Source organism: Perognathus longimembris, chromosome 23 (genome assembly GCF_023159225.1).
Source record: "Perognathus longimembris pacificus isolate PPM17 chromosome 23, ASM2315922v1, whole genome shotgun sequence".
Lineage (NCBI taxonomy): Eukaryota > Metazoa > Chordata > Mammalia > Rodentia > Heteromyidae > Perognathus > Perognathus longimembris.
This window is the reverse complement of record NC_063183.1, coordinates 36,139,823-36,154,155: the sequence shown is the minus strand read 5'-3', so window position 1 is coordinate 36,154,155 and position 14,333 is coordinate 36,139,823. Positions and strand designations below refer to the sequence as shown.

At 47.4% G+C, this 14,333-nt stretch overlaps 1 protein-coding gene across 1 annotated transcript in view; it reads right to left on the bottom strand.

The window, feature by feature from the left end:
• The window catches only part of Ryr3 (ryanodine receptor 3), a 369,516-nt gene that overhangs the window by 105,159 nt on the left and 250,024 nt on the right, over window positions 1-14,333 (bottom strand). The window contains 7 exon segments of the mRNA XM_048333185.1: window positions 327-435; window positions 1,598-1,778; window positions 4,741-4,876; window positions 5,922-6,025; window positions 7,141-7,270; window positions 8,463-8,577; window positions 10,329-10,602. Coding sequence (XP_048189142.1) covers window positions 327-435; window positions 1,598-1,778; window positions 4,741-4,876; window positions 5,922-6,025; window positions 7,141-7,270; window positions 8,463-8,577; window positions 10,329-10,602 — 1,049 coding nt within the window.

Below are 14,333 nucleotides of genomic sequence, written 5' to 3'. Positions count from 1 at the left end.
TATTTTCATGTCTTGCATGAGGCCCTTCCAGGTGGCCTCAGTCGAGAATCAGGTCACTTGTCTCTGACAAGCACATGGAAATACAAGCTTGTAAGTAAAATGCTAGTTAGTGCCACAGAGGAAGCAGACACACAAGCATCTACTCACGAGTCTCGCTTTCCAAAAACATACTACCACTCATTGACCGTGGAAACGACTATGACCTTAGCTAAAAGGAACCCAGAGCAAGGCACTTGCGCAAGGGCCAGGCACGGAGGGAGAACCGACGTTTGTGAACCGTCCTGTGCTCGTGGCTATGGCTTTGCAAAGCTGCTCTCTGCACTTACATGCATCTCAGGAGCACAGCGGCCCAGTAGATCTATGAGAGCAGAGTAGAAGGACATAATTGCATTGCCCATATGCACGATCTCTTCTTCCTCTTCATCATCCTCTGTGCTGCAGAGACAGAATTGACACAGGGGAGATGTGAGGGGCTGGCCGGTGTGTGGGGGCTGCTCTGCTCCTCTGCTCCTCACGTAACTTTCTCCGGAAGTACTCTCTTCGGAACAAAAGCTGGGCTTTCATTCTCTAGTGTGCGTGGAGATCACTAGGTTCACTGGGCTGTGCTGCTAATACCTTGTAGGACTGCTGGCCTCCGTTTTTTCCTCATGTTACATGGAGGACTCAGGAAACCATATGTGCTGATGGCGGTGCTAGGGTTTGAACTCAGGGTCTCAGAGTTGCTAGTCTGGTGCTCTGTCACTTAGGCCATACTCATAACCCTTTCTGCTTTCGTTTTTATTTTTGTTTGGGACAGGGTCCTAAGCTTTCTTCTAGGCTCAGCCTCCACTGTCATCCTATTACCTAAAGGCTCCCATGTGGCTGAAATCAGAAGTGTGTACACTAGGCCCGCCTTGCTGAGACGGGGTTTTGCTCACTTCTTGCCCAGGCTGGTCTCCAATCATACCCTTCCCAATCTCTGCCGTCCATGTAGCTGGGATTAGTCGTGCACCACCACGCCTGCTCCCTGGAAAGCTATGGTTTGGATTCTTTCCAGTCCACTACATCCCGAGTTATACCCGTTTTGTGGATTCTGAGATCTAACCTAGAGACTGTGATGAAGACTCAGAGAAACGACAAGGGGAAGTGATCATCTTCACGCCACATCTTTCACACTTACGTAACAAAATCATCAATGCTCTGGCTTTCCACAATCTGCAGTTCCTTATTTTGCTAAGGAATCAAACTAAAACAACAGGACTACTTCTCTGAGTCATGCCCATCCTTTCAGAAGAGAGGGAGGGAGCCAACCCTGAGGTGTGTTGAGTCAGACAGTGACGGCGTCCTTGCTCCAGTTCTTTCCGCCTCCCCCAGTCTCCCCATGGGGATGGGTACCGGCGCTTGGTGATTTGACTCAGAAGGAGTGGAACAGGGAAATGGAAAGGATGGTACTAATTACTTTGTGTGCTAGAGGAGTGAAGACAATAATGTGGGTAAAGAATGACTCAATGTTTCAACAAGTACTAGGCCCACTTGGAGCTTTTCCCCCCTTAGACCACGGGAGTTACCGGTGGACTGAGGATCCACTCTCACAGGGCAAGGAGCAGCCTCCACTTACACTTCTCTCTTGTGTCCCTGGGAAGGAAGGTCCAGCGCTGGGTTCTCAGAGATCTTAATGGCGCCCTGCATGGCAGCCAACAGTCCGTTTCCCCCTTCACCCCGCAGAGCCGGCCCGAAGCACTCTGGACGTCTGATGAGCAGCTTGACCACCACGCTAGCGTTTTCCTCCACGCTTTCACCTGAGGGAGAGGGGCATGGTTTCCTTCTCATTACAAAGGATACACCATGAGTTCTTCCCAGTAGTTAAACAGTATCCCAGTCAGGATTATGAGCCTTCTGTGAAATTAGTCACTAGTGATTAAGAGAACAGAAGAATGTGACAGGAACCCTGAGATGTTTTTCTTCCTTGGCAGAGGTAAGATGATAACTGAGGCTGGTGTGTCTCAGTCAATCACTAGGAAATGGCAGGTTAGCTCATGGTGTTCGTACTGAGTGAGACTCTAACGTCCATCCTGGAACAACCAGGTTATTTATTTGTCTAGGTATTCCTGTTATAGCTCCAGGATGATCTTCAGTTCTCAGCCAGTCTGAGCTACACAGTAAGACAAGCAAACCCACAGCCTGGAGGCATGGCTTAAGTGATAGAGCACCCGTCCAGCAAGTTCAGGGCTCTGAGGTTTTATGTCCCCCCCCCCCGCCAAAAAAAAAGCTTGTCAAGTATCATGCAATGTACAACATCAAAAAATTAGTTTTATTAAACCAGAATCTATATGAAAAAATTCCCAAGAGATGTTGGAGGGTAAAATAATTAACAGTATGGTGAAAGGAATAAATATATTCAGTGATGAGAAAAGCTAAACAATGAATGATGCTGTGCATTGTATAAGAGAGCTCAGATTGTGTGACACTGCTAAGAGTCAGGTGCAGGCTTTGCGAGGAACGAAACCTGGCATTTGTACTTCACAGGGCTTACTCACAGGGAAGATACTGTTCTAAAAGTCACAGAGGGATCAACATTCTACAGCAAATACAGTTCACTACTTTCAAGCATTTTGGGCCTCCATTGCTTATGCGGTAGCGTATTCACCCATCCTCCTAGACCGGCCCTCCCTCCCCTCCTCTTTAGTCCTTCCCTCTCCATTTCCTTCCCTCGCTCCTCTTCCTCTCCTTCCTTCCTTTGCTCCCTCACCACTCTGTCAATTTTGGTTTTCTGAGACAAAGCGTCTTCTTATGTGGCCAAGGCTTGCCTTCAACTTGTACTTATCCTGCCTCTGTCACCAGAATGCTGGGATTATAGGTGTGTACCGTCATGCCAAGTTTTTAATTTTCCACTGTATGAATAATGAAGCTTATTATGTAACTTGAAGGTCGGGGCAGGAGGGGGTAATGGAGGAGAATGAAGGAAAGGGTGACATTAACAAGAAGTATTATACTCATAACCTGACTTATGGACTTATAACTCCTTTTTTTTTTTTTTTTTTTGGCCAGTCCTGGGCCTTGGACTCAGGGCCTGAGCACTGTCCCTGGCTTCTTCCCGCTCAAGGCTAGCACTCTGCCACTTGAGCCACAGCGCCACTTCTGGCCGTTTTCTGTATATGTGGTGCTGGGGAATCGAACCTAGGGCCTCGTGTATCCAAGGCAGGCACTCTTGCCACTAGGCTATATCCCCAGCCCTATAACTCCTTTTAACAAGTACATAAAACAAACAATAATAATAATAAAAAGAACAATAAAGAATAATAAAAGGGCTGGGAATGTGGCTTCATGGTAGAGTGCTTGCCTAACATGCATGAAGTCCTGGGTTTGATTCCTCAGTACCACATAAACAGAAAACTCCAAAAGTGGCGCTGTGGCTCAAGTGGTAGAGTGCTAGCCTTGAGCAAAAGAAGCTCAGGGACAGTGCCCAGACCCTGAGTTCAAGACCAAGGACTGGAAAAAAAACAGAAAGAATCATAAAGAAAATTCAAGCTCACTGAGGTGCTGTTCTCCGATTCTTTCCACTCCCAGAGAAAGTGGTCATGGGGGAGCCAGGTGCATTTCCGCATATGGAATTCCACTTAGCTCTCCTCAGTGCTAGGGTTTGGACATGGAGCTACAAAGTACATCAGAACTTGAAGTATCAAGTCAGAGAGCTTTGTATTGAATTTGTCTTTAAAATTCATTGGTCCAATTAGCTTTAAGTAGCTCTCGTGTCTTCAGAACAAGGCTAAAACTGAGGTTGGCACCCACAACTGACAGGGGAAGCCATTCCTTGATCACTGGACTTTGGACCTTTGCAGGAAAGACAGAGCAAACCCACCAAGAGGAAGGAACTGAAGTGCAACTCCTGTTGATAATCAGAGAGGGGATCAATGGGAAGAACTTGCAAAGATTTCACACCAACATGTTTGGAAGAGCAAGAACTGCTTCATGAATTAGTTATAGCTCAGCAGGCTTGACCGCCAACCACATCCTCTCTGGTTAAGCTGCACATTGGCCTTGAGGCATTTTTCGAGGAAGAGATTGATTTGAGGTAAGTTGGCTTTGCCCAAGGGCTTACAACAATGTTTTGCTTGAGTTTCAAAATGAATAATGAACTTAATAACAGTATGAGAGAGCCTTTCTTCAAGGGCTTTCAGCGCTGTCTGTATAACTCCCGTCTTTTACTGCCTGACATTTTGAGTAGATGGATGGAAAAGAAATGATTTTTTACCATTAACACTAATAAAATACTCCCATTCACCTCAGGGACATTAATCAGAATGGAATTCTTTTATTGTCAGCCTATCACTTTTCTTACTTAACTACAGGCTCTGTTTTAAGGTTCCTTTACCTAGAATGTCATCTTCCTTCCTCAACCCTAGGCATGAATCCTTTACCTAGAGAATGTCAGCAATGGCTTTATCCTTCTTACCACCCTGTACTTTCTTTGCATCTGCTTTTTTCATTCGGCTTCATGTTCCACAAGAGCAAAGCCTTATGTCTGAATTATTTAACCCTTGTGCTCAAGGTCTTGGTAACATCTGACGTGATAAGCACTCAAAATATTAAGAAATTTTTTTTTGCAATGGTGGGAATTGAGCCAAGTGTCTTGTGCATGCTAAGCAAGTTCTACTACCAAGTTACATTCCAGTTCCACCCCTGAAGTGATTCCTCTTTCCCCATACGTATCCATGGTTCTTCCTTCCTGGGTCTGAAAGGCCTGGGAGGCCTGGGACTCACTGTTTACGAAGACGGCAAACCTCAGGAAGGACAGGTAGCGCTCCCCTTCAATGGGATTCCAGCCAATGTCAGGGTATCCTTTGGCCAGAAGCATGGGGCAGCTCTGCAGTCCACAGCCTGCCAAGTAGGTTACCACCTACCAAGAACAACACACAGTAAATGTCTGTGTTCACCAGGAGGATGGAGACTATATTACAAAAAAACCAAAGGGTGTAATTGTGAGGGAGAGGCTGGGACCTTTGGGAACTTTCAGTGGGAATACAAATGGCATGGCCACTATTCAAAACTGTTCTTCAAAACATGTGACCCTGCCATTCCACTTATGAGTACACGTTCAAATGAGTAAGAGGGGACTCAAGAGGGACTTACACAGTCCATACTCTGGCCAGTGGTTCCTGCCAAGGCAGAGGCAACAGACCCTACCTGAGGGTAGGAGTCTCTGTGCTGCCATTCTGTAGGAGTGTGAACTTCTAGTATCAATAGAGTCTAGTTATGGGGCTCCTTCCTTTCTCGCCATGCCCCAAGTACGCTGTGCTTCTGTCAGAATCAGTTTGGGGTTCTCTCCTTGCCAAGCCCTGAACAATACAACGCACTCTCCTCCTCCCCCAGACACCACTCTGTAAGTGACCTTTCTGATCAGGGCTGCATGCTCACCTCCGGATGTCCACACCCACTGTGGGTGGAGTGAGTGGATCACCTGTGGCCTCTCCCCCCACCCAGTCCTTCCAGCCAGCTTTCCCCCCACACTGAGAAAGTACATTGCTAATCTTGCCAGCGTCCAGGAAAGGAAGTGGTTCCAGGTGAGGGGTGGTGAGCAGACGTAGGCATGAGCCCCCAGACACCACCATCCTCAGCACCACCCACAGCCCCGGTCGGGGGCACCCGGAACCCACACTGATCACACAGCTTCCTGCCCACTCTCCTTTGTGTATGTGTAAACTCACGAGTCAAATGACACAGAACCCTCCACACACAAAGAACTCTCGTGACTACATGTCCAAGTCTACAGAGCTGCTTACAGGCGACTCTTGGCACTAATTCTAGCTGTGGCCAGTTACACGGTCGCGCGTTTCCTCTGGCTGGCTGGAAAACCCAGACTCTGCTCTGCTTCCCCTGAGCTTGGCTATGTGCACGGCAGGCAGGAGAGAGAGAGCACGCTCCCCACCCCGAGGGCCAGTTACCTTCTCAAGATCTGGCTCTTCCAAGCCGAGTGCTAACTCATTGTTGTCCATCACAGAGGAGGCTGCCACGTCCAGGGGGGTAGACCCCCTCATGGAGGGGGAGGCTGAGGGGAGAGGCGAGAAGGGCACACAGATCCAGGTTAAGATTGCAGTTTGCTGAGTGGACAACAGAGGGCAGTAAACACACACGGTCTGGTCCTGGGTGTAACCTCCACGGAAGAGCAGCCCTATTTATTATTCTTTCTCCCTGAAATTATGACTGGTTGTAAACACAGATTTGTAGAACGAAAGCCCACAGGAAAGCATGACACATGTATTTTCAACACAAAGAACATGTTTCTTTCTTTCTCTCTCTCTCTCTCTCCTTTTGGTCCTTTTGGTTGTTCCTGGGGTTTGAACCCTGGGTCTGGGCCCTGTCCCTGAGCTTCTTTTTGCTCAAGGCTAGTGCTCTACCACTTGAGCCACCATGCCACTTCTGGATTTTTTTTTTCTGAGTAGTTTACTGGAGAAAAAAAGTCTCATGGAGTTTCCTGCCTGGGTTGGCTTTGAACCACAATCCTCAGATCTCAGCCTCCTGAGTAGCTACAATGAGGCGTGAGCCACCGGCGCCCAGCTAAAGAACATGTTCTCGGACACAAAGCTTCTTGAGGGCCCATCACTCAGACACTCAGATGTCACATGAATTTAAAAAAATCCCTAGATAGTGTTAATTCATATGTTCACATCAGGCCATCAGTATTGCCCGTGACCTTTATTTTTAGTATGTTTGGCTCGCAGGAGAGAATCAAGGAAGGCTTCAGGTGGCATTTTACAAAAAAAAGGTTAGTAGCCTGAGATTGCATTTGAAAAATAACAGAAAGAATACAGATTTCAAGTACATGTATTTGCACATTCCGTGCACTCATCTGGCTTGCACCCTAACAGCGGGTCAAGACCAGGTAGTGAGGTGCTTTTCTTGGGTGGGTGATGGATTCTTACTATTCATCTGTACTTGCTCTTGGGTGGTCTGCAGTATATTAAGTACTGCACTTGCTAGTTGGAAGACAGGACAAGAATGAGCTTGGTAGCCAGCCTGACAGAAAGGGAGAGGATGTTTTTATGCACGTGTGGCTTGCCTCCCTTTATCTCCTGTGTAGTCATTAGGGGCAGTGTAACCTCAGTCCCAGTGTGGAAGTTGTAACTCAGCAGGCCAACATGACAGACATACAGACGGACATACCCAGGCCCACACTGCTGTTCTCTAGCAGATAACTCAGGTGCTCGAACATGGCCTTCTGATTTTGCCTGCTAATTCGACAGAAATAGCAGAGGAAGCGACAGCAGCTGGCAACCATCTTTGGAAAAACAATCTGTAGGGAAAAGTGAGAGAAAGGAATCCATTCCATGGGGCTTTTCTGAAAAGTCTGACCTCTGAAGCCATCTCAGGCTGATGTTTTCCAAGCTGTGAACAGTTTGGAAAGTGAATTTTCTCCTTGCTTTTCTTTCTCCCCAAGACTTAGTCACAGGAGGGACTGAGCGTGGAGGGCACCTAAGAGAAGCCTTCCAAAAATCCCGAGAGCTAACTGTAGTTCTGAAGTGCCTTTCCTCTGGAGCCAGGTAGCCGTCCAGCAGAATCCCAGTTTCCTGGGTATCGCATGAATCCACCCACTCTACATGGGGCTAATGTGGTCTCTGGCTAGGAAGGGCTTGGACAGGACCCCTCTGATGGGAATATCTGAAAGGGAAGCAGAAGTCATAGAAAAGCAGGACTACTGAAACTGAGTGCCCAGACAAGGCTGGCCTCCAGGTGTGAAGGCTCCAAGAGCACCCCACAAGGGCACCCCACAAGGGCACCCCACTTGTCTCTGGGAGCCTTCCTGAGTTACGTTTGTCCTTCACGAGTGCTCTCCTATGAGCTCCTACGCAACTAAAAACCAGTCACCTCCAGTTAGCATGGATACACTATCCATATCACTGATGACTGTGCTTCATGACCACATATAGCAGAGTCATCAGCACCTGTATGCCAGGCCACATCTTATCTTTAATTCTACCATACTCAGTAAATGGTGTCAGAAGCCACCTGATGCTAAGGAAGACCTCAGGCAAGATGGGACAATGCCCACGATTCCCAATCCCCATTCCTTGCCATCCACAGGAACCCTGGCTTTATGGGGGGGTGGTGGCTGGTAGGAAACAGGGCTTGTCAGGAGGGTGGCTGGCAGCGGAGGCGGGAATCCTCCAATACTGCCAGGACTGGGAACATCCCTACATTTTTACAACAACCTGCTCCAGACCCAGTTCAAAGAAACCCAGAGTTATTCCACTTTGGAAGGAGCAGGGCCGCAGAATGTAGCGGGTAAGTTTAGCCACTGAAGGGCCTGCGGGGTGAGTGGATTTCCTAAGCTTTACGAATTGGCCCCAACCACAGTATCGTCTCCTCTTGGCTCCATCCTGGCATCATGCACAGCCCTCTCTCTCCCCGGGAGAGTTAACAGATGAGAGGACCACCCATCACTCCACGAGCCCCTGCCCTGAGTCCAGGCTTCCGCGTGGCATTACCTGTGACTTCTCAGTACCCAACACGTTCACCATCACCTCCATCACCGTCTCGTGCATGCCCAGGACTCGCATGAGGTTGGGATGCTGGTAAAACACCTTGTTGTTCATGATGTCTCTAGGGTAATGATCAGAGGGAGACTTCAGCACCTGCTGAGTTCTACGCTGTAAGAATTCAGGGACGAGGGCTGGGAAGGTGGCTTAGTGGAAGAGTGCTTGCCTCGCATGCATGAAGCCCTGGGTTCGATTCCTCAGTACCACATAGACAGAAAAAGCCAGAAGTGGCGCTGTGGCTCAAGTAGCAGAGTGCTAGCCTTGAGCAAGAGGAAGCCAGGGACAGCGCTCAGGCCCGGAGTTCAAGCCCCAGGACTGGCCAAAAAAAAAAAAAAAAAAAAAAAAAAAAAGAATTCAGGGCTGAGAACACACAAGCACACTGGTGGCAAAGAAGACAGTAAGGATTTGGAATGCCTCTTTTGCTGACAGGAGTATGTTTTGCTTCCTTATTGCTAAATACTGGCTTTCTGAATTGGAAACGTTTCTTTCTGGTGTTGTTTCTGGCGACACATAAACAGTTGTCCCTGGTACCCCTGCTTATAGCTGGTTTTGAGACAGACCAAGTCTCCAGACTTCTCTACTCCATGCCCCATGTTCACAGGGTCTTCACATTCCTTTTTCTTCATATAATACATATTATATATATATATATATACACACACATATATATATATCTTTGTAGTTATTGATAGGGATGCATTCTTTTCTTAAGGCAGTTTTATATTTATATATGAAGTAGTATAAAGTTTATGGACACCAATCTTTAAGAATCAATGATGTTTACATGTAAGAATCATTAAGTCTTTGCTACTGTGGTTTGAATTCAGGGCCTTGCATTTGCTAGTTAGGTTCTCTACCACTTGAGCCAGGTACCCAAGCCCTATATCTTTAAGTCATATTTATTTTAAAATCATATTTATTATGCAAATAAAGGGTTTGAAGGGCACAAGCTGCCTGCTAACTGGCCACTGCCCTCTTGCTGGGAATTACCTTCTATTTACCTTGTTCCCCTCCCACCTCCCAAGCTGCTTGAGACACCACCTAATCCCTGTTGCTACTGCTGCTCTGCCCCCTGCAAAGACTCTGGGAGGTTAATTCTGAAGCCCTTTCCTCTCCCATAAAACCCATCTTTGGAAATGGGCTTGAGAAATGCGCCTATCTGTACTCCTCTCTCCAAGGTTATGTTCAGAGTCCCTTTCCTGGACCTTCGAGGTCTGCCTGCAGGTTGTAGCTCAGGGGTGGAATGCTACAAGGCTGATTTTAATTTAAATCAGGTGAAATTACAGGCTAGTCAGTGACTCTTTTGAGGGCATTCCCTTTCTTATCTGTAAAATAGAAGTGTTATTATGGCTAAAATGTAGCCAATTGTTTCGCTACATTGTTTCTAAAACAGACTCATGAACCATTAACATGGGTAAAGGAATCTTACAAAACAAAAATGTCTTCATAGGTATGACTTCAGAAAAAAGGTCCAGGGGGTAATATTTCATAAAAAAGCCTCAGAAGATATCAGGTCAAAAGCTCAAATTGTTGCTTCCTGTTTTGTTTTTTTTCCCCTTCATCTCCCTATGGCTATTTTCATAAGATTCAGGTGAAATTACCGCTCTTCCCGTACCCAGGAATCCTCTGTTTCCCTTCCTCATGTCTTCTGCTGCGGGGAGCAGGTGGCCTGGCTTCCCAGGTTACAAAGGTGGCTCTCTGGCAGGGCTACAATCCCAGGAGGAGGAAGCCCAGGCCTCTTCCTGCTTGGAGAACTCTGTGGGACACTCACTGGCTGAGAATGACCTGTGACCCGTGGGGAGCACCCCGACCTACCCCAGGCCGTGGATCATGAGCTGCTCCTCTTCCTTGCCCATCCGGACACTGAGGAGGGATCGGATCTGGCCCAGGGCGGCCAGCAGGTTGCTGGTGTCGCTCACGGAGGCCTGGCTGATGGTGTAGGTCTTCCGCAGTGCCTGCAGCAGCTCCCCGATGCTGTCGTACTGCCGCCGGAGGAGGTTGAACATCATGCGGACCAGCTCCGCATCCTGGATCTGGTTCTCCTGGGCCCAGCGGATCATGGTCTGGGAGACTAACTCCTTCAGGGTCGCTGGGAAGAGAGGAAGAGGACCCCGGGGAAGCTCTGTGGCTGCCATGCTGGCCGAGGGCTGGGCACTGCCGCCACTTCCCGCAGCTACCACACAGCATTACTGACGTTTTAAAAAAACAAGGTGTTGTGTGACAGGCACACAAGTGGGGTAAAGAGAAATATGTCATCGGGGCTTAAAAAAAGGGTATTGCAATGACAAATTAAAGGTGTTACGTATTCCATTTTGATTAAACAATGTTAGAACTGATGCGAACAAGGCTGTCCTGTCCTTTGGGGAGTTCACAAGCCAGTTCTTCACATTTTTATTTCATAGTAAAATTTTATCTTTGTGATATGATGCAGTGATACTACAATGGGGGGTACTTGCAATGCCTGGCATACAGGAGATAGCACTGACTCTGGGTGGGGAAGGGAGGAAAGAAAAATCAGAGAAGACTCCTCAGAGTAAATCAAAGTACACACTGGAGTGTCTCACCACAGATAAGATCTCCGAGTATTTTAGAGACACCCACCACACGCCATGAGTTGACGTCTCCAAGTCATGATAAACACACACACACACACACACACACACACACACACACACACACACACGTACATTAGGAAACAGAGGCAGAAGATGGAGGGGATGCCTGGTCAGGTCTCAAGGCTTGGAACTGGACATCTGACCATCACCCTGGTGACTTCATGCCCTGGATCTTTGGCAGCAGTCAGATGACACTGCTTCCTGAACTCCTTTAACAGTCACCAAGAAGAAGAGGCCACCTTGGCTTTGGAGGGACCCCACAGCACAGCCAGGAAGGCAAAACGCTTCTAGGAAACACTGCTTGTTGGCTGTCCCTATCTCCAAGTCTCGTGCCGCACTCAGAACCTCCATTCAGACCAGGGATGAAGTGTGGGCTGCTGGACAAGGAGCTCACTAACATGCCAGGGAGAGGACCAGGAACAGACACAGCTGGAATTTTCCACAGCTGGTGTCATGTCCACTCTGAGTTGTCCACTCCCTGTCACTGGTGTGGCAGCTGTAGCTCTCCATGCACTCCCGGCTCACGGTAAGAACGCAGTGACTGAGTTACTCACCATAGGAACTCAGTGACTGGTGCTCCAAAGGCGATCTGGAGGTAAAGGATCAATTTAACTTATTGTTGTGCCTACAACTCTTTGGGCACTTAGATGAGAGACATTAGATGGGAAGTTTAGAGAGGAATACCCCAGAAGAGGCATAGTAAGAAGCCAGCGCTCTCTCCAGGCAGGAGCTGCTGCGATGTGTTTGCTGGTTTGATGCGGGAACATCTTATTTGTAGCTGGCTGGGATCCTCTCAGGAGACTTGTTTCCAAGACACAGAGGCTCCCGGTCCTGCTAGTTAACATCCACAGTTGGAACAAAGGCAAGCACAGAGACGCTCGTACTGACAGAAGGTTGTCTAGTTCCTCTAACACCTGTCCCTTGACATAAAAGAATTAGAGCTCTCACCACTGACCCAAACCCAGAGAGAATACACAGAACGCACCCCTCACAGGAGAAGCAATGGTGAGATGATACAGAATTGGTAATCAGCTCAAGATCATACCCTTCTCAACAAGGAGTCATAACGAAGCCCAGTAAATATTAGCTTTCAATTAATGTGGATTTCAGATTAATTTAGGATTTAGGTGAGCTCTTAGCTTCATGCCAATTCAAAAATCCAACTCATGTAGCTCCTGTACAGCTGACCCCTCACTAGAGGACAGATGAGAACCAACTTTCACCCTGAAGCACAGAGTAGGATAACTTTGAAGATCCCTGTCCAGAATAATCTTGATTAGAAGTATAAAAGAACAAGGTAAGTAAGTACATTTGTGTAACCAAACGAATGCAGTTAAAAAACAAATGTGGGGGCTGGGGATATAGCCTAGTGGCAAGAGTGCCTGCCTCGGATACACGAGGCCCTAGGTTTGATTCCCCAGCACTACATATACAGAAAACGGCCAGAAGCGGCGCTGTGGCTCAAGTGGCAGAGTGCTAGCCTTGAGCGGGAAGAAGCCAGGGACAGTGCTCAGGCCCTGAGTCCAAGGCCCAGGACTGGCCAAAAAAACAAAACAAAACAAAACAAAACAAAAAAACAAATGTGGGGGCTGTGGGCTGTGACTGGTGTCTGTTATCCAAGCTGCCCAGAAGGTAGATATTGGGAGATCACTGTTTTGGGCCAGTCTAGGTAAGCCAGTTAATGAGACTCCTATTTTAATAAATACACTGGATGTGATGATGCGTTCTTGTAATCCGACTGGAAGATTGTGGTGTGAGGCCATCACCAGGCCAAAAACATCAAACATCACCTAAAAAGTAACGAAGTGAAAAAGGGCTCTGGGAAAGCTCCAGTGGTAGAGCACCTGTCTAGCATGTGAGGCCCTAGGTTCAATCCCCAGTACCACCAAAACAAATGAAGAGCAACAACAGCAAAACCAAATACGGCCCCCAGGTCCAAGCAAAGTTTGGCATTTCTGTATTTATTACACAGGGGCAGATGGATTTCAGCACCAAGTGTGACAATGAAGGCTCTTTGCACTGGACGGAGCTTTAGATTGTGAGGCGAATGTTCAGTGAGTAAGAGGAAACTAAGCAGGAGAAGCAAGGAAGCCGTGGGGGTGGGCAGAGAGGGAACACTCTGAAGAGTCCTGGAAAGCACGGCATAGTTTGGCGTCTGACATGTGCTAGATGCTGAAATCCACAGCAAGCCCGAGCCACGTGGGTGAAGTCTGAGATCTAAACATTTGTGTCTGACAGGCAAGTGCAGCACCACAGAGCTTCTTCTCCAGTTGGGAAGGGAAGCTTTATATCAGTAGCAACACCCAGTCCTCAGACTGTATCACTTCATTCTTAGGAGGAGCAGAGCAGCTGCGATGTCGTGCAGTGGGTCAGAGCATCAAAAAGGATCCGTGTCTTGCCTGGCTATGTCAGACCCCTGCGGGGATTCACGTAAGGACTGAGTATTCCCTTGTCCGCCACACACCACACCATGGGCTTAAACAAAGGCGACCGCCACTCTTCTCCCTTCGCCTGAGGATTCAGGTAGCCCAGAACCCTTCAGACAGTTACCAAGGTCAAATATATCTTTTAGCAATTCTTAGGTCTTATTTGCCTTTTTCACTGTGTGGCTCTCCACAAAGATGACATGGAGCAATATCCAGCAAAATTTCCTAGCACAAAACTAAATGGTCAGGGCTCAACTGGTTTACAATCACCTCCCTAGAAAAACACTGCCTCCTAAGAATGTTGTGGATGAACCAGAAAAATACTGATTTTATCAAGAAAGCTCTAGACTTTACATTAATTCTGTATGACACAATGCTAATAAATATGCTTAAAAACCAGTGATGTCCTTAAGGAAACAGACTAGTGAGCTAAATTAGCCATGTTCTTTTCTATTGAAAAGAACAAACTGTGGCTAGTCAGACTCTGGTAAGTGGTATTTTCTTGAAAATGAAAGTAAGCCTTTCACTTCCAATGACATGGTTTGTTGCCAATAATGAAATGTGAGTTTCCAAGGGAAAACTGAAATTTAGCAAAGCCATTTATCTGCCACTGTGAGCTTTAACAGTTTCTCAATACTTATATCTTTTCTGATTGAATTGTTGGTATCGACAAATATGATTTTAAAATCTTTTATAATGAAATGTGTCAACATCTGGAAGGTGTGCAGCACTCAAGGAGCTGATAATTTCTCAGTGATCAACGCAAGAGGTTACAAAAA